Below are 24632 nucleotides of genomic sequence, written 5' to 3'. Positions count from 1 at the left end.
CTCTAAGAATCATGTAATTGATAAAAAAAACCACATATACTTTCCAAATAAGCATGTGGGGTTACATTTTGGCAAAGAGTTGATGTTGAAGGAAGAATACACTCAACTCAGTGTGCATTTCATCTCTGTTTACAGGATGAAAGATGGGGGAGTTCTGTTACTATAATCAAGTCTATCTTAAAGTACCCTTAACCTACTTGTTGCTACCCTTTTCACATTTGTTACCTTATTTTCCATTGGCTATTCTCCCTCTGCTGTTTTATTCCCATACAGAGGTCATTGAATAATTGACTATCAGGTTTGAAAGGGCCTTCAAAGTCAGCTGAGCAATCACTTCCCAGTCATCAGTGGGTCTGCTGTTTCCAAGAGGAGAATATATTAGATGGGGAGACAGGGTAACCACTGAGTCAAGTAAAGGGCTGAAAATCAATTTAAGAGAGCCCTGTATGGTAGACGGATGCCCTAAGCCCCACGCACAAGGAGTGCGCCCGTGAGGAAAGCCGCCCAGTGTGAAAAGAAAGAGCAGCCTGCCCAGGAATGGCGCCGCCCACACTTCCCGTGCCGCTGACGACAACAGAAGCGGACAAAGAAACAAGACGCAGCAAATAGACACCAAGAACAGACAACCAGGGGAGGGGGGGAAATTAAATAAAAAAAAAAAAAAAAGAGAGCCCTGTTTGTGGGAAAGGGAGACAATGTTATTTTAAAATTTCTCTCCTTGATTTAATCATTTCTTTCTTGCCCTGCCTCCTGGGCCCACGAACTTGTGCATTAGGGGCTCTCTGATCACTTAGAGTGCAAAGTCCTTTTACCATTTGGGAGCATTGCCAACCTGTCTTGAGGTTCAAACTTCTCCCATCCACCAAACCTAAATGGGGTACAGAATATTTAAATTTTATTTTTGAGGCTATGGACTTTTTTTGCATTAATTTTTTTAATGACTTAAGCATTAAAAGTCATATTAATACAACATTAAGGCAAATGAAGAATTACAAGTATGAAACCTATAATCATTTGCATGCTCTGTTTAGAGTTCATGTAGTTATTTTTCATAACTTCAGTAACCTGTGGACCTTTTTTAAAAACACAGAAATATTTCTTATCTCATTCTGATGAGAATGCAAATCCAATCAGGTATAAGATATAAACTCAGTCCAGCCAGACTGGACTTGATTTGTGAGGTGATTATTGTTAAATGATCACTTGACTGATGATTGTGTGCCATGTGACATAACTGGAAATGATAGCCACATGAAATTGTGGGAAATTGATGCAACCTGGAAACTGTATTTTCCAGAGCCTATGCAATGCAATCTGTGCAAAATAAACTCAGGATAACTACTGTGTATAAAGGAAAATGAATTAGCCAGTGGGTGAGAAAAAGAAAATGAGTGTATTATAAAAACAACCATTCCCAAGTGTACTGAAAGGAGGGCTTTATACTGCCTTTTCTTCCGTTGCTAGGAGAGAGATGAATTAACACACTGGTACGTGTGCATCACCAACTGTATCCACAGGGAATGACGCACCTGGCAGCTGAAGTCCTGTTAAACCTGGGGTTTGTTCTTCTGTGTAAAGAATGTCAACAGGAAGGCAAATACCAGCCATTTACCTGCCTGTTGTAAACTCTATCTTTCTAACCATAGAAGAGAAAATTAAGTGACGAAGAAAAGCTGCCACTTCTTTTTTTCAATAGATTGAAGGTAAACTGGCACAGAGAGTGCCACAGTCCAAAGCCTTTGATTTTGTCCCCATTTCTGGATTAAGGATTCTGTAGGCAAAGTCTCTTCAGGCCCCTTTGTTTAGAGTCTATAACAAAAAACGCCTTGGAGAGCTGCTTGCCTGGAGAGGTTTTATGGTTCTCTGGTGGCCATGGAGATTAATCTTCTTTATGGGAAATCGGCTCTGACAACACTGCTGCCTTCGTTCCCAAAGAAGAATTTCCATTCCTGCCTGGGAACGTCAGAGACAGCAACAGCTATTGAGGCCGCGAGGTATCCGACACGGGGCACAGCTCCTTGATGCTGCCTCAAGTTCCCTTCAACCATTTATTCCCTTCCCTGTGCCAGAAGGTTTTCAAGCAGCCGAGGCTGCACCTGCATCTCAAGAGGATGCTTGAGACTGAAAGTCAGGCAGCTGCGAGGGTAGGATTTGAAAGCAAGAAACATCCACTGATTCATTCGCTCGTGAGTTTCCTTAGTAGATCCTTACTGTGCTCTTACTATGTTCAAGATCTATGCTAGGCGCGGGTGATACACCAGTGAGCTGAAATAGAGACTGTCGCAGAACTAAGAGGCTTTATAGCCTGGAGGAGGAGGGCGGATTAATCAAATAATCATACTGATGAATGTCTATTTTCAAACCTGGGTATTAAAAATGATAAAGGAACTAGACTTGGAATAAAGACACTCTGAGGAAACGATATCTGTCCATGATGAGAAGGATAGGAAGGCAAAATGGGTCAGTGAGTGGAGGACAAGTGCCCTGTCGCTGGAGCAAGTGCAGCTGAGCGCGCTGGAGAGAAGGGAAGAGGCTGGAGGCTGGGGAGGAGGCCGGGGCCAGACCACCGGGGAGCTGAAGGCCTCGGAGGGAATTTTGGCCTTTATTGTGAAAGCAAATGGGAAGTTATTAGCGGAGTTTTGGGTAGAGGTGACCTGGTGAGAGTTGTGTTTTGAAAACTTAAAGCTTTGGGAAGGAAAAGGGCTGGTGAGAGGCCACAGAGTTGATGAGAAGGTTCCAGCTGAGAACACTGAGGCTAGCGCCTTCTGTAGCCAACGTTCCCGCATGGTCGCCTCGGGCTGGGACCTTGCTCACGCGCCCATCTGCGCCCTCACCCAGACGTTCCTTGACTTTACCAATGCCGCCTTGTCGCTTTGGGATCCCCCGTTGCATGCGATACAGGGAAGTGCATAACATGCCCCCCCAATGCTATATTTAAACAGCGTGGTTCTCCCTCACGTTCACCAGATATGTCAGTATGCTTAAAAACACACAGTTTTTCTGTATGCTAGTGATAGGATTCCATAGAGACCTAAGTTATTCTTCAGGACAGAGGAAGATAAAATTCCACTTGGTTTCGCTGAACCACGTGAGCTTTGCGTTTTCTTTCCATACAGTAATACCTTTAAGAGGCTGACCTATACGGTTCTAACTTCATGTAAACATAGACCATCATTATTGTCATTTTTATTACTATCTCATCACAAATACAAGAGACATACTGAGGGAGATTGGTCCCTGAGAGGAATTTCCTACAGAGTTGAAGAAGAGAAATCACACTAGAAATTTTCAGGAGTTGCACTGCAAACTAAATGAGTAAAGCAGCAGTAGGGAGAAGTGCAGCCTGTGGCAGAACTGGGTGAGAAGGTTCCTTGCCCCAAAGCATTCAAGTTCAAATACAAAATATGCTACTACCCCAGCCAGATAAGGCATCTAGAGGCCCAATTTGGTTTAAGTGACTATGAGTTTGCTATTTCTTCCTCAAACAATTAAAAACATTTTTAAACTCAGAGAAATAATAAAAATTTTCAGTGTGCTTTGTCTACTCTTATGGGTTATGAACCAAGCTCTTTTGAGGGACTTGATGCTTCAAAGCTGAATTGGGGTAAGGGAGCAGGACCAGAATGCCTCCTGTAATTGTACTCTCACACTTTATCAATATGTGCCAATAAAAATTATTACAATAAACAAACAAAAAACCTTTGGGGAAGCAGGGCTCTAATGGCCCTCTGGCTACTTAGTCTCTATTTTCATTTTTTATGAGCTACTAGTTTCTCTTGTGCCTCAGTTAAATTAGTATACCCAGAAACTGTAAAGCACATGAGTTTAACAGCAAGGAAGAAAGTTATCATTGGTTTTAAAATTAAATGCACAGAAATCTTTTCTCATGCCTCCTGGGCAAGGCACTCAGGGGGTAGTTTAATTAGAGACTCTCAAATTAAAAAATGAGAGGGGTATAAATAGCAGTGATCTTTCTCCCACCTGCTCCTTAGGTTAGTGATAGCATCAGCGTGGGCTGAGAGGTCACACCGGGGCATGGGTTTCTGTGGTTAGGGGTCACTTAAATTATACACTCAGAATTCCTATACGAAGAATATTTAGATAACATATTTCCAGGAGAAAATTAATTCCAACCATTTTTCTTACAACAGGAATGAACAGTCCTACTAATTTGTAATGAAAGAATCCTTCCCACTCCAGAAATTTGGCCATGGGTTGGGTGAAGCAGAAAGGAGCCAAACAACAAGATCAATTAAGATAATTTTGCTGCTGCTGTGTTCTGCCATTTCATTACTCTCCTAATATGCAATGAAGAACAGCAGAAATGGACAATGGTGACTTATGTTTGAACTCTGAGCCTGTCACCAAAACTTACCTTCTTTGGGCTGCTTTTGTACAATGATGATGATGAAAATATTTTTGTTCCATGTTTTGGTAGGCTGTTGGGAAGAGATAATTAGTTTGTGCATGGTGAAGTACCTCCCAATTAGAAGATAATGTGATGTAATAATGATAATTTTAAAAAATAATTATAGCAAACACACAGCACTTATTACATTATTTCACTTAGTTCTTATAACAACCTTTTGTGGTAGGGTCTATTATTATCTCTGTTTTATAGATGGCAAAACAGAGCTACAGAAACCTGAAGGGACTGCCTCATGGTCAGCCAGCTTTGGTGCTAGGATTTTGAACACAGGCAGTCTGGCTCTGGCTCCAGGATCCATGGTCTTAATCCCCAAGGCTTGAAAAAAAAGCAGACTTGAAAAAATACTTTTTGTAATCTTTTAAAAAAATTTAATCAGTCTTATTATAAAGCATACAATCTATCCAACATGTATTATTATTGGACTAATGAAAGCACTTTGGGAGTGATTGCGGTGGTGAACGCACAAACATGATGACAAACACGATTACACCAAGTGCCATTGATTGTACTCTTCAGATGAATTTATGCTTTATTAATATGTGTCAATAAAATTGAAAAAACACTTAAGGAAAAAAAAATATGAAAGCACAGTCTTTTAACCAGTCCACATGACAAGTTCTCCACTTACGGGCTATGTAACTGTGGTCAGTCTCATAAACTGTCTGAACATCAATTTGCTCATCTCTAAAAAGGATGTGGGCATTTAGGAATTTGGTGAGGATTAAATAAGAACACATGCAAAGTGCTTACCACAGGTTTCAGTAAACTGGAGGCAAACAACGTATTGCTAGGACTAGTTATTGAGGGTGGATAGGTAGCTGGGGAGAGAAAGGGAGAGGGCTAGAAGGAGAGTTTGGAGTATTCTAATGTTTAAGGTGGATTTCTTAGCCATCACTTCCGGGGGGAAAAGAAGCTGTTGGTTATGTGTGATAAATGTTCACAAATGTACAACATATTCAGAATTGTATGTCATATGCCTTCTTTGAGCCTTATAGAAAATATCTCCATACAATCTAATTTTGGTCTTTTAGGGGAGCCTGAATTTAAATACATTGGGAATATGCATGGCAATGAGGCTGTTGGACGGGAACTGCTCATTTTCCTGGCCCAGTACCTGTGCAACGAATACCAAAAGGGCAACGAGACCGTCGTGAACCTGATCCACAGCACTCGAATCCACATCATGCCTTCCCTGAACCCCGACGGTTTTGAGAAGGCGGCATCTCAGGTGGGTGCCAGCCAAGTCAGATCTGGGCATGCTTGCCTCACTTTTTATATGTCTGCACATACATACTTATCTATAGATAATGCTCTCACAAAAAAACTTAGATGCAGGGCCGTGAAGGATAGAAGTGATCGCTTGCTCCGTTTGCTGATAAGAAAAATGTTCAGAATGTAAAAGGTGATGGATGACAGTTTCTTCACAGAAATTGTGAATGAGATATTTTTAAGGCACTATTTTATTACTGTTGTGCTGTGTTGTTAAATCAGTAATATTAATCCATCCATGTTTACGACGAAGCAATTTCCTTCTAAAAGCCCACAAGCGTGAAAAATATCTCCGGCGGTGAATGAGGAGTAATGCCTTGCTCTGTCTGAACGCTGCGTTAGCCTGGCGCCCTCTACTGAACTCAAGGCAGAAAGGCTTTGGGCCAGATCTATGTTGCACTAACGTTTAATTCTTGGCTCTTTGTATCATGAATAAAGTAAAAAGGCCTTACCTCTAAACTAAAACCAAGTTTATACACCTTAACTGTGAGGAACTTTTTAAAAGAAGATCTAGGGCGTGTGTTCCCTTTCTTTTGGACAAAGCTGGGGACAGTATATTTGTTGTTCTCTGTAGTTTGAAATAACTTCCTTACTTTGAGAAATTGTCATAGTAAATATTTTGTGTATTTATGCACAGTTAAGAAATTGATTTGGACCTTAAAATAAAGGATCCAATGTCTGAATTTGACTTTGTCAGAAACCCTGACAGTGTATTACTGTAAGAATAACATTGATGTAATTTCTAAAAGAATGAGAGAAAAAAAAATCTAGTAACATATAGAATTAATTATTTCTTATTTTTAAAGTGATATTCAAAACTGTCATGTGGAATGGATGAAAAGTTATTAATATTTTCTACTTTATAGATTTTTGAACTTCACAGACAAAATGTCTGAGGATTACATGATCTTAAAAATATGGGACACATTTATATATAATATATTTGATGTAATTTAATAAGAAAATCCACATTAAAACATAATTGAATATCTTGGAAATTCATTTATTTTCCACATTGTATCATAAGTAAAATGAAGTTTTAAATTAAACAGAAATTGCTTGTCATAAACTTCCAATCTAGAACTCAAATTTTTTTTCATGTAGATATGTTATTAATACAGAAACAACTCATGCTAAACTCATTTTTAGCTTCTAATCTTATTAAGTAATTAGATCTTTTAAATATTTCTTTGATAGGTTATTTTGATTTACAGAGGCAATGAATATTTTACTTAAACCTATTTATAGAGTGGCATGTTTTGAAACAGATCAAGTATTACTAGTTAACATATATTGCCATTTTTGTAATTTGATGATAAATGTCTTTAAAAGATTCTTATTATTATCTGAATATTATTCAGGAAAAAATTATTAAAATCCCCATGACAAATACTTTAAATCTGTAGCCATCATGCTTCTATTAGTAAAATTGTGAAAATGCCATTATGGAAGGATATTGTTGAAATAGCCGTAATTATTTTTAAAATCATCAATGGAGACCTTACATAGTGACAATAACAGTAAATAACTGATAACTTTTCCCTTCGATATTTTTTCAGCCTGGTGAGCTGAAGGACTGGTTTGTGGGTCGGAGCAATGCCCAGGGGATAGATCTGAACCGGAATTTTCCTGACCTGGATAGGATAGTTTATATTAATGAGAAAGAAGGTGGTCCAAATAATCATCTGCTGAAAAACCTGAAGAAAATTGTGGATCAAAACACAAAGGTAGAAGATATGTATACTTTGCATGTGTTCTGTGTGGTAGCCTAAGGAAATACGTTCTAGTGTCTTTATCATAATGAAGGTATAGAAATAATATCCAAGCTTGTATGGGATAGCTAATTATGGCTGCAAAAAACCAAAGCAGGAAGGACCAGAGCCTGAAGTTAGTCCTGCCCCTTGGAATGAGGGGGCTGTCTTAGACTGTGGAGAGGGGAAGAACCCAGTTGTAAATGTCTTTGAAAGTCCCCAAGGCCCTTTATCGTCTCTTAGCTGATTGGCTCTTCCTTCAGCATTTCCCATTGTTGATCTTTCTCTTCTCTTTCAGAAATTTCTCCTCCCTTGTTTTGTTCAACACATTCTCCTATCTCTTCTACTGCCTTTCAAGTCACTCCTCCATTTCTTCCACTGCTCCTTCTGCCTCCACTTAGATACTGGCTTTCCTCAGGGTCCCATCGGTGTCCTTTACCTCTCTCAAAAACAAACACAAAATACATTATTTTCCAGCAGAAACCACTACTCTCTCATTTATCTGGTCATCAAAGCTGGAAATATCAGAGCCACCTTGATTTTTCTAACTCTGACACCACTCGCAGTTAGTTACCCAGTCTCAGGGATCTGACCTTCCTAATTCCTCTTCATCTTTTCTTCCCCTGCAAACTCATGCCTCTGCTGGAGAGCAGGCCCCTACTATGGCCCGCTCTGACTAGTGCAGTAGCCTCCTATTCTTGTTTTGTGTCCAGCTTCTCCCAACTCCGTTCAATCTTCCAGTGATCTTAAAATACAAAGTATTGCTCTACAACTTGAAAAAAAAAAATCCTTTCTAGATCTCCTCTTTATGCCCAGAGGATAAAATAAAAGCCTCATATGGTAGAATAGAGTGGAGACTCTGGAGCCAGCCACTTTGGTTCAAATCCTGGCTTTATAGTTGTTGTGCAAGCTTTGGAGAGTTATTTAACCTCTCTGTACATCAGCGTCTTCATCTGAAAAATTAAGGTGATAGGAGCACCTACTTCATAGAGTAAATATAAGGATTGAATGAGTTAATAACTAGAAAGCCTTTGAGGAAAGGAACTATATAACCTTGTCATCATAATTTCTCAGTATTCTCTGTTCTACGTTTCAGGGCTATGCTGACGTGTTTACATACCCTCTAAACATTTGATGCCTCTTCAAACTAATATTGTTTGAATTTTGTTTTCAATATCTACTTGGGGGAGAGGCTAAGCCCATCTTGGAGGAAAGGTGGAGAAGAACTGCTTTTGGGAGCTCTCAGTCTTTCCTCTACTGTCCCAGGCAATTCAGCTCTGACTCATTAACTGCTTCTAGCACCTTTCCTAAGTAAGAACCTGCAAAGTATCATTTATCCATTTTATTAAAGTTCCAGTGTTGTTTAGGTGTCCCTTGGCACCTGGTAGCTTCTGGCTGGCGCATTCTTTAATCTGGATCTGAAGCCCTATATACTCTGGTCACGTAAGCTTCTTTTTGCTCTCCTGCACACATTTTCTAATAACTTCTCTGTCTTTACGTGTGTTGTTGTTCTAACCATCTAGAACACTGTTCCCTTCCATGTGTAGACTTCTTTCTTTTACCACCCCACGCATATGTCACCTCTCCTGTGAAGCCCCCCTCTGTTCTTTCTGACAGATCCAGTTAAGCCTTTATGTTTCTTATATATATCTCCAGTATCATGCTTATAGTTACATATAGCTTTATATATGTTATTATAAATATTTATTTACATGACTATTTTTACCTTTGATTCTAAACTTTGATTCCTTGATTGCATAAATTATCATTCATGTTTGAGCACATAGTAGCCTAAAGTCCTGCTATGAATGAATGCAATCCAGCCTGGCGAGTTCATGATGGTATCTGAAACTCTAGACATTGAAAATTAATAGCTGGTGTTCCAGAAAAAAAAAAAAAAGCATTCATCAAGTAGTTGGGCTGCGGATGGAGGGTTCAAGAGTCAAGTAGTTCTAGATTTTTGGTCTAAAATCCTTAAGACTTTCCTGCCTCTTTTTGGGATTCTCCTTAAAACTCTCCTGCCTATATGTAGGATTCATTCTAGAAACCAGGGCTGAGTCTAAAAGTGGAGGGTTGGTCTGAGAAAAGAGCTACCAGCGACTGAGGATCCTGGCAGAACCTGAGAAGTGTGCAACATAGAAAATCTTGTTTCTGAGTCATGGATATGCTTGCAATTTATCAACCCCAAAACTGTGTTTCATGGGAGAATGGAAAACTGGAAAGGCAGAGGGCTAGAAAAGGAGTGGTTAACCAGCGGTGAAAACAGAGCAGTCTTGTGTGATAAGCTATGAAAGATAAGACAAAGGAAATAACTGCCCTGGAAGCTGAGCATCCCGGTATTAGCCCACAAACTCTCCACATTGTTTGCATTAACCTGCCGTCTTGGTTTGCCAGGCTTCTATGACAAATACCACACAATGGGATGGTGTAAAAAAACAAGCATTTATTTTCTCACAGCTTTGGAGGCTAGACGTCTATAACTGAGGCATTGGCAAAGCCATGCTTCCTCCCCCAATTCTGAAGAGTTCTGGTGCTGGCTTGCTGCAATCGCTGGGGTCCTTTGGCTTGCACCTCTGTCTCTTGTCACGTGGAGATCTTGCTCTCCTCGAATCTGCTCTTCCAATTTCCACTGACTTCTGGCTTCTCCCTGTGGCCTTCTTTGATTTCTGGCTTCAGGTTTCTTCCCTTTGTATGGCTTCCCGTATGACAGATTAAGACCCACTCTGATTCAATTGACCACAATTCAACTAAAAATAGCATCTTCAAAACGTCCTATTTACAAATAAGTTCACACCCACTGGAAGACATCCTAAGATTAAGAACATATCATTTCAGGAAGCAGATGTGGCTCAAGTGATTGGGCTTCCCCTACCACATGCGAGGTCTGTGGTTTGGTTCTTGGTACCACCTAAAGAAGACAGTGAGCTTACCCAACAGGCAGGCACAGCAAGCTGATGTGACAAGAGACACAAGAAGAAAAACATAATGAGAGCCCCAATAAAGCAGGGAACAGAGGTGGCTCAAATGATCAACCCTCCCACATCAGAGGTCCTGGATTTGGTTGCTGGTGCCTCCTAAAGAAATAAGGAAGATGAACAGACACAGCAAGTGTGAACAACAAGGGGATGGGAAGAAATAAATAAAATAAATCATAAAAAAAAGAACATATTTAAGAGAGCGCATAATTTAATCTACCACACCAAAGGATGCTTTGTTCAACCTGTGAAATGAGGAAAATAACTCCTGTCAACTGTCATCAAAGTATTTTGAAATAAGATCATGTTGGCAGCTATTTCATTGGCCACCTTTGTAGAAGTGTCATTATTTCTAAGCAGCACTTCCACCCTTCCTAATTGAACCTGTATAATATTTGTGTTATCTCTTTGTAGATATTTTCATTTTTCTACATTTGGCAATATTTATTCAAAAGATGCATGTTCATGGTTCTTTCTTTTAATAAGAGATTTTATTAAAGAATCATGTCAATGCTACAGCTTTTTATAGGTAAAGGTAAATTTAAAAGAGATACTTCTGAAAATTTAAGTTGAGCTCCCTTTCCTGGAACCTCAGCAAAATTTGTTTACTTTATACTAAATCTTCAGTAAACCTGTTTAGTAATCATGGGATAATATTGTCTATGTCTGGTTCATTTTATTTTTCCATCTTTGTTGTTAAGAGTGAGACGGTTTTAGACTTACACTGGTATGAAACATAAAGTAGACGTTTGATTAATGTTACTACACATATTCGCTTTCCCATTTCCCCTTCTCAGTCCTCAGTCTAATATCTATATCCCTTACAGATGTTTTCAAGGTCAGGGCTTATTTTTATGTTTGGTGTGCCTAAGAATCATGGAGTAAAAGTGCAGATTCCTGTGGATGCTGATTCAGGAGTCCTGGGATGTGTATCATGTGGGAGTAGGTGGTAAAAAGGAACCCATATTTTTAACAAGCCAACCCCGAGGCTGTGATGTACTCCTTGAGACATACCACTTGTAAATGATGCTTTCCTTGCTCTTTTGAACCTCCTACCTCTTAATGAAAGCTCTCTGTTACTGTCCCAGAGTTTTCCATATGCTTCTTGAGCACTTCTGCCTAGTCACCTCCACTGTTATCTGGGCTCTGTTCATGAATCTTGACCTGGATTACTTGAAGTTAAATAAATCAGAATAATTTCACAAAGTTTATACTTGCTTTTAATGGCTAGAGTTGTGCAGATAACTGAATAAATACAGCTTTCAGATATTTTAAGAGCCCAAACCATCTAATTATAGAGCATACGATTTGAGCTATATTTATAGGCTTTTAATTGACGTTTTAAAGATAGGTCACAATTGGCTATGGATTCTATTGGGGGCTCAATCTTACGGGTGTTCCAGAGGCTTGTCTATGGATTACTTAAATATATAATTACTTTATACATTCCCCAGGGAGTCTCAGCCTTAGCCAGCCTAAAAGACTCTATTAATAGACAAAGAGAAATTTATTTTAGTTTATTATATTGTGGAATTTGCTTGCTTTTGAACATATTCGTAAAATCCATCATTGTAGTAGTGTATATATGATTTAAAAACTCAAAAAGGGGGGGTTGGATGTGGCTTAACTGATTGGGCTCCCATCTGCATATGGAAGGCCCTGGGTTCGCATCTCAGGGCCTCCTTTTTTTTTTTTTTGTCTTTGTTTTTTTTTAACCTTACAGTAAAAAAATATGAGGTCCCCATATACCCTCCCATCCCCCTCACCCCACTCCTCCCCCCATAACAACAGCCTCCTCCATCATCATGAGACATTCATTGCATTTGGTGAATACATCTCTGAGCACCACTGCACCGCATGGTCAATGGTCCACACCATAGCCTACACTCTCCCACAGTCCACCCCGTGGGCCATGGGAGGACATACAATGTCTGGTAACTGTCCCTGCAGCACCACCCAGGACAACTCCAACCCCCGAAAATGCCCCCACATCACATCTCTTCCTCCCACTCCCTACCCCCAGCAGCCACCATGGCCACTTTCTCCACACCAGTGCCACATTTTCTTCAATTACTAATCACAATAGTTCATGAATAGAATATCAGTAAGTCCACTCTAATCCATACTCTATTCCTCCATCCTGTGGACCCTGGAATGGTTGTGTCCACTCCACATCTATGTCAAGAGGGGGCTTAGATTCCACATGGATGCTGGATGCAATTCTCCTGCTTTCAGTTGTAGGCACTTTTGGCTCCCTGGTGTGGTGGTTGACCTTCTTCACATCTATGTTAGCTGAGTGGGGTAAGTCCCATAAACCAGAGTGTAGGAATTGCAAGTTTGTTGAGGCTTAGGGCCTGGCTATCACATGGTCAGTCCAGAGATTCAGGTCCCCTGGGTATACATTAAACCCCAGCACCAACTACAGTTCCGATAAAAGTAACAGGAGAGGCTTGTGAACAAAGATCCCATCTGAGTCCAGCTCCATCACACAGAAATACAAACTCCAAAGTAGGGCCAACTGACATGGCACTGAACTCCATCTGCCATGACCATAGAAGCTGTGGGTCTCTATAGCGCTCAGAAGAACCAGTTCCTGGGGTTGTATCTACTTTATTCTCTGGGACTCTGCGGAGGTGTGCATAAGGGCAACCCCTCTGATAACCTCCCAGCTCTTTTTGGAGACTTATAGCCATATAAACTCATTTGTCCTTTCCATTTCCCCCTTTTGTTCAGGTCAAAAAGCATTTTTAACTCCTAGTATTATATGTAGACTGAGATATTCTGCTGGTCCGTGTTGACCCTTTTATTCAAGGTCATTTTCTAGTTACATCATTAGCCAGTACTTGGTAGTAGTCCCTCGGCGCCAGGGAGACTCATCCCCAGGAGTCATGTCCCATGCTGGGGGGAAGGCAACATATTTACATGCTGAGTTTGGCTTTGAGACTGGCCACATTTGAGCAACATGGAGGCTCTCAGGAGGTAACTCTTAGGCACCCTGCAGCTCTAGTCCTTGTTCTTATTTCAGGTGCACAGGCTTACAAGCATAGTCATTAGTATCAAGGGTTCATTGTTGGACCTTTCTTCTTTTTTGGTCTTTGCCATTGCACTTGGGGATTGTTGCTGTTCCTTTAGGGACTGTGATAGAGCTCCCCTGGCTAGTAACTCAGCACTCCCTCAGTTGTTGTTTTTAATTGTAACCACTATGAAAATATCCAAACATTTTTATATACCCTGGGTATATGCTCTGTAGAACTCCCTGCCAACCATGTGTCCCCTGTCAATAACATCCCACACCAGTATTTCTCCCCTGCCATTCTTGAACCTCTCTGTGATCCAAAACTTCAAAAATGAGACCCAATATATTGCCAGGTTCCATTAATATTAAAATGGAATATAGTGATGAGTTTAAAGGTTAGATATAGAATACATATTAATTTAGAAAAATAAAAATAAAAATAAATTGGAGTATCAAAAAATTAAAAAATGCAAAAGCTTTGTTTTTGATGTTTTGCCTTCCGTCACTGCAATAAGTGTTGTCAGGGCCTCCTTTGGAAGGCAATTTGGCCCATGCCTGCAGAGAGTTGATGGCCTATGCCTGCAGAGGACTGTACCTGTGGAGAGCTGGTGTAGCAAGATGACACAAGAAAGGGAGACAAGCAAACACAGAAGAATGGACACAGCGAATGGACACAGAGAGCAGACAGCGAGCAAGTGGCAAGGTGGGGGGGGGGGATGGATAAATAAATGGAATAAATCTTAAAAAAAAATTAGAACTCAGGAAACTAAGTGTAGACTTGACATATGATCTGGTAATCCCAATACTAGGAATATACCCAGAAGAATTGAAAGCAGGGATGTGAATAAATATATGCACACCATTGTTCATAGTGGCAATATTCACAATTGCCTAAAGTTGGAAGGAACCCAAGTGTCCATCAACAGATGAGTGGATAAACAAAATGTGGTAAATACATACAATGGATTATTACTCAGCTATAAGAAGGAATGAACTACTGACACACATGACAACATGGATGACTTTCAAAGACCTTATGTTGAGTGAAGTAAGCCAGTCACTACAGGACAAATATTGCATGATCTCACTGATATGACCTAAGGGTACTGAGCAGACTTGCAGAGATCGAGTCTGGAAGACAGGTTACTAGGAGGTAGGAAGGGAGTAGAGAGTGATGAGCTGTGATGTTCAATCTGGGCAGAATCTATGATAAGGTGGATGGGCATGGTTTGGCAGTGGATGGGGGTAATAGTGGTGAAGTGATATGATTGGGGTTGATGGTGCTGGAATGTGAATGTGAGCAGGGTTGGGGAGGTGGGATGGACTATCCATGGCACTGGGGGGAGAGCTGGAAGGAGGAACAGGTGAACTCTGGGGAGGTGGAGGGCTGTGGTTAGAATACATTTGTGGGAGTGTTCTTTTGGCAGCTATGGCAGGGGAGGGTCACTGCTGCAGGGTGTCAGTGGTGGGGGAAATGTATAGGAAAGGATACACCTGGAATATGCCTCTATGGCAGGGGTCCTTAACAAGGGATCCATGAGCTTGATTGAAATTTAAAAAAAATTCTGTTATATTTATATATAAAATATATACGTGTTGATATATTTATTAAATAAGTCACAGTATGGTGTGGACTTGGTAAGGGATCTGTGGTTTTTACTTGACTGGCAAAGGGATCTGTGGAACATAAAAGGGTTAAGAACCCCTGCTCTGTGGAAAATGAGTGTGTTCATCTTGTCATAGGGTATTATTCCATCCTGGGGAGTCCCCCCTTATGTGTGTTCATTCCTCAATCTTGAGGATGCTCACTCTGTTTTAGATTGAGAGGGGCTTAAGTCTCATGGGACAGATGGAAGGAACTGTTATGCTTGCAGTTGTACATACTCTTTATTTCTTGGGATGGGACTATCCATCACCATCATTTTATTAGTTGTCCTGGGCAAGTCCGATGACCTGGAGAGTAGGTGTTAGCCATAACTATGCTGAGATCCAAGGCTCAATTGGCATATGAACAGAATGAAGATTTAAGTCTCAAGGACATATATTTAATGAGTATAGTGCTAATTATAGGTTCAAATAAAAGGGGTAGAAGAATCATGTGTAGGGAAATTATAAATGAGTCGATCTCTGTTACATTGGGAAAATAGGTTCTCATATTTTTCAAGGGAAAACCCACTGACAGGATTTCATGGGGTGGTGTGCCTTGCCTGTAGTGTCTGGATGTTTCCAGAGTCCTTGGGAGAACCCCTCTTTGAGGCTTTGTTTACTGTGCAATTAGATCCACCTGAGAGTTGCATAAGCATTACCTCTGGAATTACCTCCTGACTCATCTGAAACCTCTTACCTATAAAAACTCTTTTGTATTTAATGTTTCCCCCTTTTGGTCAAAGTCTTCTTTCAAATGCATCACTGGTTGGTGCTTGGTATTAATCCCTTGGTGCCAGAGAGGCTTATCCCTGGGAGTTATGTCCCACACCAGAGGGAAGGTAGTAAGTTTTTTTGCTGAGTTTGCTTAGAAAGAAGCCATATTGAGTAATGAGGAGGTTTTCAGGAGGTAGCTTTTAGGCTGTTTCAATTTTACAAGAATAAAGTTCATAAGTACAAGCATTAATATTGAGGACTTTGCATATTGGTTTGCTTTCTTTTATTAGGCACTGCCTATGAACTCTACAAATCCTTGCCACTCTGTGTGAGAACACAATAGGACCTTTGCCCCTGACTGTCTGCCTCTACAGTTTTTTATTCTCCTTTTGTTGTCTCAAGTTGCTTTTACCTGGAAGGCAGATTCTGGGAGGAGGGCACAATGGAGAGGACTTTCATAAGTCAGTCTTTCCTAGTGGAAAAAGAGCCAGTGCACCCCTGGGGAGGGGATCAGGAAGGGCATCATGAGCTTCTCCGAGGGCTTTCCAAACTGAGCCTCCTGGCTTGCTCAGCAAATGCAACCCCTCACCTGATTTTCCCCCTCATATCTAAGGAAGCATAGTGTCTTTATGTCTCCACCACCACTGCCCCTGTCTGGGGTGGGTTGAAACAATGGCTGCCTTCAGAGCCAGGCAGCCATTGTTTCAACCCACCGAATTCACTAACAGAAGCCATGATCAGTGATTGGCCATGCTCACCCCTGGTCTTGGGGAAGAGGATTTGTATACCCTTTCTCTCACCAACAAGCTAGGCAGGTACATTATAATTTTTTTTATTAATAGCCTACAATGTGGCGCAAACAACTTCTATATGCACTAGGAAACCAAAAATTCATGTGACTTGCTTTATTGCATTATTCACTTTATTGCAGTGGTCTGGAACCCAACCTGCAATATCTCCAAGGTATGCCTGTAACTTATTTGAGTAGGTGTCTGTTCAGATCTTTTGCCATTTTAAAATCTTAAGAGTTCTTTGTATATTTTGCATACAAGTCATTTGTCTGATAACTGTTTGGCAAATATTCTCCCACAGTCTGTGCTTGTCTTTTGATTCTTTTAACAATGTCTGTTGCAGAGAAGTTTTATATTTTAATAAAGTCCCATATCAATTTTATCTTTAATGGATCATGCTTTTGGTGTTGTATATAAAAACTTATTGCCAAACTCAAGGTCACCTAGATTTTCTCCTATGTTATCTTCTAGAAATTGTGTATTTTCATGTTTTACATTTAGGTCCATGATCCATTTTGAGTTAATATTTGTGAAAGGTAAAAGGTCAGAGTCTAAATTCATTTATTTTTTGTATGTGAATGTCAACGTGTCCCAGCACCATTTGTTGAAAAGACTATTAAAAAGCCTTTTTTTTTTTTTTTTAAATCAAAGAAGTACTTGGGAATCTGAGAGTCTTACTAGTTACTCTTAAAAACTCATCACATAAAAGTGTCAAGATTTTGGCGCCAGATTAATTCTTTGATATAAATTTCTTTCCTTCTTTGTTTTGCTTCCAAGATGTGAGGGACTATGAATCATTCAGAAAACTTAATATGAATTCTTGCAATTCTGTCTTTGTTTTAGAATTTAAGATGATCATCCAAAGTAAACTGATATTGTACAGTCAGCACTGAAAGGGACCCAATATCTGAAGTAATGGGAGGAGATTGGAGAAAGTAAAAATAGGAATTAAGATCTACCACGTTTTTAAAGTTGAACCACCATATAAGAAGAATGCTGATTCAAGTATTTTCTTATTTTCATCTTATTCTTATCTATTATCTACAAATTTATGAAGCAGTACAGATGGGTGCTGTCCGCAAATTTGTGTACTCGTTCCCGAGTCACAAAGACAGAAAAACTGGCAGCCGGCAAAAGTAGAACTTTTAAGGGAATTTAAGAGCTACTGAAATATTTTTAATATTAAATCTGAGATTGACATGGGGAATGTTGCTTTTATAAGAACCTTTTTTTTTTTTTCCTCTGAAAGCAGCCATAGCATGATTGGAATCTGCCCAGCTTTCAGTTTTTTGTGTTGTTTTTTTTTTAACCTTTTCTATATTGTTTCTCTTCATCAAATGATCACACCAATGATTATCAAACACTTAATACTTTAAATCTCTCACCTTTGATGCAGCTTGCTCCTGAGACCAAGGCTGTCATCCACTGGATCATGGATATTCCTTTTGTGCTCTCTGCCAATCTCCATGGAGGAGACCTGGTGGCCAATTATCCATATGATGAGACAAGGAGTGGTAAGTATTCTTCCTGCTTCGTTAATTGGCTGTGGGTTTACAGTTATTAAAAACAAGGATGTTTATAGGATGCTACCTGTTATATTCTTGAAGGGAACCTGGTGATTACATGAAATTGTCTGTAGAAATATATGTTTAACAGAAACACCGTCTATTTCATGTGGTGTTGGTGTATCTATTTGACAGAAAAGGACTGCAACCTTTTTCAAAAGTATAGTTGAAGAGAAGCATGAACTAGACAGAATTACTCAGACAAGAGAAAGGGAGGGAACAAAAGTCATGAGCATGGGTCATTCATGATAAGAAGGACAGATTACAGGAGGCATTGGTTCATGTACAAGAAGGCTTAAAAGTGGAGACGGCTTCTTGAAGTTTGGTCAGGGCCCATTGGGAACTCTGCATCTGCTTTGTGCTCTCACAATTCTGCAAATGGAAACATTTCTGTATTATCAGGGAGGGTAAATACTGCTTTGGTTTTCTTTAACTGATTTTAGTTAAGTTTCAGGCAAAGCAAACTTTAGCCAAATGCATGTTTCACTTTAATTTTTGTCACTCCAGGAAATTTCCTGCTTTGGAACTGTTCTCAGGAGCCTTTGAAGAATCAGTGCTTTATAAACACATGGATGATAATTTTAGATATTGGAAACTTTGAGTTTTGAAGAAAGTCTTTGGTGAAACAACAGTAAATAAATGTGGAGATTTTGTGGTTTTTTGATAGCTGGGAAACTTGTAATCTGGGCATATTTTATAGTATATGGATAAAATTACAGTGTATCAAAATATTTTTCCATACCCACATGAAAAATTTTTAAAAAATCTAGAATCACATGCTGAAGATTATGTGTGGGTGTAGTTCATAGTGTCTATGAACTATTTTTTTTTTATTAAAAATTTAACAATGGAAAACTTGTTATCTCTGCATGTCTGGCTGACTATAAGCTTATTACCTTTTTTGTGTGACTCTTTCCGTTCATAAGTAGGATGTGCATTCTACCTGATTTCTACTTTGTAGTATTAGGAAAGGAAGTTATATAACCTAAAAACTAAGTGTAATTGGCTGTACTTAAACCTTCACCCTTTTCCATAGTGATGCAACTAAAGAAATGTATCTACAAGAATGCTGCCCTAAATCACTCTTCAGAAACCATGCAATGCTCTTGGTCTGAGTCAATTTCTTTAATCTTGGTGAATTTTTATTTTCTAGGTAGTGCTCATGAATACAGCTCCTGCCCAGACGATGCCATTTTCCAAAGCCTGGCTCGAGCATACTCTTCTTTTAACCCAGCCATGTCTGACCCCAATCGGCCACCATGTCGCAAGAATGATGATGACAGCAGCTTTGTAGATGGGACAACCAATGGTGGTGCTTGGTATAGCGTACCTGGTGGTGAGTTTCCATTTCTCTCTCTGATAGAGTGATAGTGGCTATAATTATCATCTAGATTTAGAGACAGATTTAGATTTAGAGAATCTTTTTTTTTTTTTTTTAATTTTTTTTTTAATTGACTTTGTAATAATATTACATTAAAAATATATATGTGAGGTCCCATTCAACCCCATCCCCCCACCCCCCCTCTCCCCCCCCCCCAACAACACTCGTTCCCATCATCATGACACATCCATTGGATTTGGTAAGTACATCTTTGGGCACCTCTGCACCTCATATACATTGGTTCACATCATAGCCCATACTCTCCTCCATTCCATCCAGTGGGCCCTGTGAGGATTTACAATGTCCGGTGATTGCCTAGTACCATCCAGGGCAGCTCCATGTCCCAAAGACGCCTCCACCTCTCATTAGAGAATCTTTAATCCTCCTAAATCATTAAGAAAGAGACTGAACCTGTAGCTCACCCATTAAAGCTGGTTGGTTTACTAATGAACGATTGCCATACCTAGTTTTCTGTTGTTGTTTTTCTTGGTCAGTTTTTAGTTGATTCTAATCAAAGAGACACAGGAAAAGAATTGAAGATATTCATTGGAAAATATAAATAGAATATTGTTAACTTACCTATTTTTCAAATTCTAGCCTTAGAGGTTGAGATTAGCCTCCTTATTATATGTTGCCATGCTTTTAAAACAGGTAAATATGTATTTTAGAGGGCATGCTTTGGCCTTTAGCATATTTTGGTTTACATATTTCTTTAAATAGTGAGATTATAAGGGACAACCTCTAGTTTTTTGAAGTGAAACCTTTAGTTTATATTCACTACTATAATGAGCACTATTAGGTCTAGATTCTCTTCACCATTTGTAGAGTCTGAAAAGGGAGAGGGTTATTGGCAGGACAGCAGCTGATACATACCTAAGACAGTTCTCTTGACTCTTGTTGCCCCAAAATGGGGGCAGAAAGGTCCACAGGAAGGAGGAATACAGCAAGGATTAGAGTGGACTTACTGATATTCTATTCATGAACTATTGTGGTTAGTAATCAAGAAAATGTGGCATTGGTGTGGAAAATGTGGCCATGGTGGCTGCTGGGTGTGGGGAATGGGAGGAAGAGATGAGATGTGGAAGCGTTTTCCAGATTTGGAGTTGTCCTGGGTGGTGCTGCAGGGACAATTGCCGGACATTGTATGTCCTCCCGTGGCCCACTGGATGGAACGTGGGAGAGGATGGGCTATGATGTGGACCATTGACCATGAGGTGCAGCGATGCCCAGAGATGTACTCACCAAATGCAATGGATGTGTCATGATGATGGAGGAGAGTGTTGCTGTGGGGGGTGTGGTGGGGTGGGGGCGGTGGGGGTGAATGGGGACCTCATGTTTTTTGAATATAATATTTTTAAAAAATGAATTAAAAAAAAATAAAGATGATGACCAGGAATTAAAAAAAAAAAAAATGGGGGCAGAGCTCTTATTTTTATAGCTACCTAGACCACTGTATCAGTTAGCCAAAGGGGTGCTGGTGCAAAATACCATAAATTTGTTGGCTTTTATAAAGGCTATTTGTTTGGGGTAAGCTTACAGTTACCAGGCCTTAAAGCTTAAGTTATCTCCCTCATCAAAGTCTATTGCCACATGTTGGGGCAAGATGGCTGCTGATGCCCGCCAAGAGTTCAGGCTTCTTGGGTTCCTCTCTTCCTGGGACTCTGTTTCTCTCTGGGCTAAGCTGCTTTGCTTGCTCCACAAGTCCAGCTGTAGACTGTCAGGTGAATGGCTCTTTCTCTCTTCCTGGGGCTTCTGCTGTGTCTAAGGAGCCACCTCTTCCTCTGTTTTCTTCTCCTGTGTGGTCACTTCCTGGGTTCCAGCTCAAAAACTCAAACCTCCCTTCTCTGCAGTGTGGTTTTTTCTGTGAATCCCTGCCCACCAAGGGGGTGGGGACTCCATGTCCTACTGACATGGCCCAATCAAAGCCTTAATTTTTATTTAATCAAGTAAACCTCTGAATTCAGTGTAATCTAATATGCCCGGAGGAAAAGACCATTTCACAAACATAATCCAATATCTATTCTTGGAATTCATAAATAATGTCAAACTGCTACAGCCACTATCAGCTGTGGAATACTACTCAATTCTGCTAGGGATGAAGATGAAATGTAGAGATACTGAATGTTTTTTTCTCATTGCCTAAAACCTATTTTCTATGGCACATCTGGAAATGAAAGAGCAAATCAACTAGCACAGTAGCAGCACTAGCTAATTACATGGCTTTGGTTTGTTTAATATGCTTAATTATGCACTGAGGAAAATATTGTTCCTGATTTTTTTCTTCTTGAAATATGTTTGTTCTGTTTTTATTTTTATTTTGCATTTGGCTAAATCAAATTTAGTCTTCTTTCCTCTACAGATTGAGAAATAAAGTCTATGTCAGATTTAGGATTTAGATGCTATCAAATATATAAAATGTGGAGTAATTTTATACTTTAGTTTCTATGAAAACCTTTATCCTTTTGTGCAAATAATGCTTTGTCTTGATTACATAATATCGAGTAATTTTTATCTGTAAAATAGTAGCAATAATAATATTCATCTTAGTCAATGATTATGTCCTAAAATCAAACAGTAAAAGAAAACTGTGACTATATTTAGTGCCTTAGAAAATGAATAAAAGCAGTGTATTAGTTTGGATTTCCTAGAAATCTGAGCTGAGACAGGGATTTGGGTTCTTGTGATTTACTGAGGAGTACTCTATAGGAAAAAACTTTGTAAGGAAGTGAGTGAAGAGGGTAAGGAAGGGGTTAGAGTGGAGCAAGGATGTGCTCCCAGGTCAAGGCTAGCCTTAGCTGAGCCACTATAGGGGATGGCGTGGAGCTTAAATCACAGACTGGATTGCTTCTCTTGAGGCCAGGAGATGAGCCTTTGGTAGCTCTATACCTGTGAGTCTTTGGTTGTGGGCAGACGCAGAGGGGTTTGGTGTTTTATTTTTCTAGCTGCTAAAATGACTACCATACAATGGTTTGGCTTAAGAACAGGGATTTATTGACTTATAAATAAATCAGGGGCTAGAAGACTGGCTTCTTCCTGAGATTGGTGTCTTCTGGCTGGTTGCCAATCTTTGGAGTTCCTTGACTTTTCTGTGGCAATACACATGGCGGTGTGTTCTCCTTTCTCTTCCGTTGATTTCCTGTTTCCTTCTGTGTCCATTTTCCTTTACTAACGAGGACTTCAGCCATATTGGGTTATGGTCCCTTACTGAGTTGGTCACAATTTAACTAATAACAAATAGGTTCACACCTACAGGACTAAGGATTGGAAACTGAACATGCCTTTTGTGGGGGACATGATTCAGTCCCCAAAAGGTGGGGTAGAGGGTGTAACCTCCCAAGTCAGGTGGCTCTCACCAGCAATTCTTGGAAAAGCGGGCAGCTATCAGCGCTTAGCAGCTATCAGCTCCAAGCAGCTATCACATAGAGCACCGGGGGATGGGTGCCCTGACTCAGCAAAAGGAATCTGGTGAGACACTTACAGTATCCACTACTATCAGATTGAAATTAAAATTGTTCTGAATGCAGAATCTTTTCTTGGGGCAATTTGGAGTATTGTTACTGTTATACCTTATACACAGTAGACAGTTTTGAATTAGTGTATAGTATATTAACAAGACTCACAACAATTCAGGTATACAATGATATTGATGTTGTATTTAAGGCAAAAAAATAGTGTGTCAAGTGATCTCACATGACTCTTCAAGTTCTTTCTGGATAGAAATACAGGCTTAAAGGGGTATGCATTTCTTTAACAGACCAACAGGCTCAATTTTGTACCCTGTTGTCTTCTTTGAGGCTGCTTTCAGCACTGTGAAACAGGGCTGTCTACTGTAGCACCCTGCAGAGCAATGTCTTAAGCTTAAGAACCTGAGAGAGTTTGTGCTTTTACAGTAATAACCATCTCTAAAGTAGCTAGGTGATTTCCTTTGTGGTTTCCCACAGCCTTCCTAAAATGCACAGTTGGTTTTGTTCTTTCACTTGGTGCCTATGGGGTACAGGGTTTTAGTCACCACATGCATATTTTGACTTTTCATTCTGTGGTTTGACAGGAATGCAAGACTTCAATTACCTCAGCAGCAACTGTTTCGAGATTACTGTGGAACTTAGCTGTGAAAAGTTCCCACCTGAAGAGACTCTGAAGAGCTACTGGGAGGATAACAAAAACTCTCTCATTAGCTACCTTGAACAGGTAAACACTGTCCCCAGCAGAAAATGGGATATTTAAGGGCATTTAAACCTGTGTACCTCAGTCTCCTGAGAGAAGTCCAGTTGAGGTGGTTCCATCTGACCCAGAATGAGGGTGCCACATTAGAAAATGGGTGTCAGCAGGGTTCAGTTAGGTTTTTATTTGTCCATTCTTTGCCTGAAAAGCCTTGGCAGTCTTCAAATTCCGTTCTGTATGTGGCAGTTTTTGTCCAAAGTCAAATGGAGTAATGTTAGTTTCATGTGCCAGCATATAGACTAATTTTTAAAAATTATTTTGACATTTTGACAATGTTAAATAAGCACATAGCTACTTTCACGTATATATGAATATATAAATATATACATACAAGACCAATTTTTTTTTTCAGGAGGTACTGGCGCCTGAACCCATGACCTTGTATGTGGGAAGCAGGCGCCCAACCACTGAGCTACATTCACTTCCCACCAATACTTTTTTAAAATGTTAAATCAGCTCAGTAATTATTTATACATGTCAAATTTCCATGTAATATCATACCAAAATGGAGCATAGATTTGCTGCTGATTAGACAGTGATTAAAGAATTCCCCTTCCACAGGATTTTTTTCAATCAATGGAATCCAAGAACAAAGTCTTTGCAAAATGTATTTTTGGGTAGAGGAATTAAGATAGTGTTATTTGGTGCTTTTCCACTTAAATATGAAGAATATTTCTTTAATATAATGGCTTTCATTTTATTTATATATGTATTTTTTCAACAAAAAGGCACTGGGAATAGTGACCATCTCAAGAAGATTTCATATTAGTGAGAGTTTGGAAACATGAATACGTCACGAGGGGATGATGCATGCTAAAGTACAAATGAGTGACAGGACTGAAGGCAGAGCGTGGAAGTATCCCTATCCCCGTT

General features: G+C 39.8%; 1 protein-coding gene across 1 annotated transcript in view; it reads left to right on the top strand.

Moving 5' to 3' along the window:
- The window catches only part of CPE (carboxypeptidase E), a 141700-nt gene that overhangs the window by 108678 nt on the left and 8390 nt on the right, over positions 1-24632 (top strand). The window contains exons 2-6 of the mRNA XM_058275000.2: positions 5461-5657; positions 7258-7425; positions 17989-18106; positions 19311-19493; positions 23587-23726. Coding sequence (XP_058130983.1) covers positions 5461-5657; positions 7258-7425; positions 17989-18106; positions 19311-19493; positions 23587-23726 — 806 coding nt within the window. The remainder of the gene's footprint in view (positions 1-5460; positions 5658-7257; positions 7426-17988; positions 18107-19310; positions 19494-23586; positions 23727-24632) is intronic.

The sequence above is a fragment of the Dasypus novemcinctus genome, chromosome 1, assembly GCF_030445035.2.
Source record: "Dasypus novemcinctus isolate mDasNov1 chromosome 1, mDasNov1.1.hap2, whole genome shotgun sequence".
Classification (NCBI taxonomy): Eukaryota; Metazoa; Chordata; class Mammalia; order Cingulata; family Dasypodidae; genus Dasypus; species Dasypus novemcinctus.
Note: the sequence above shows the minus strand (reverse complement) of the source record. Positions and strands in the feature narration are given on the sequence as shown.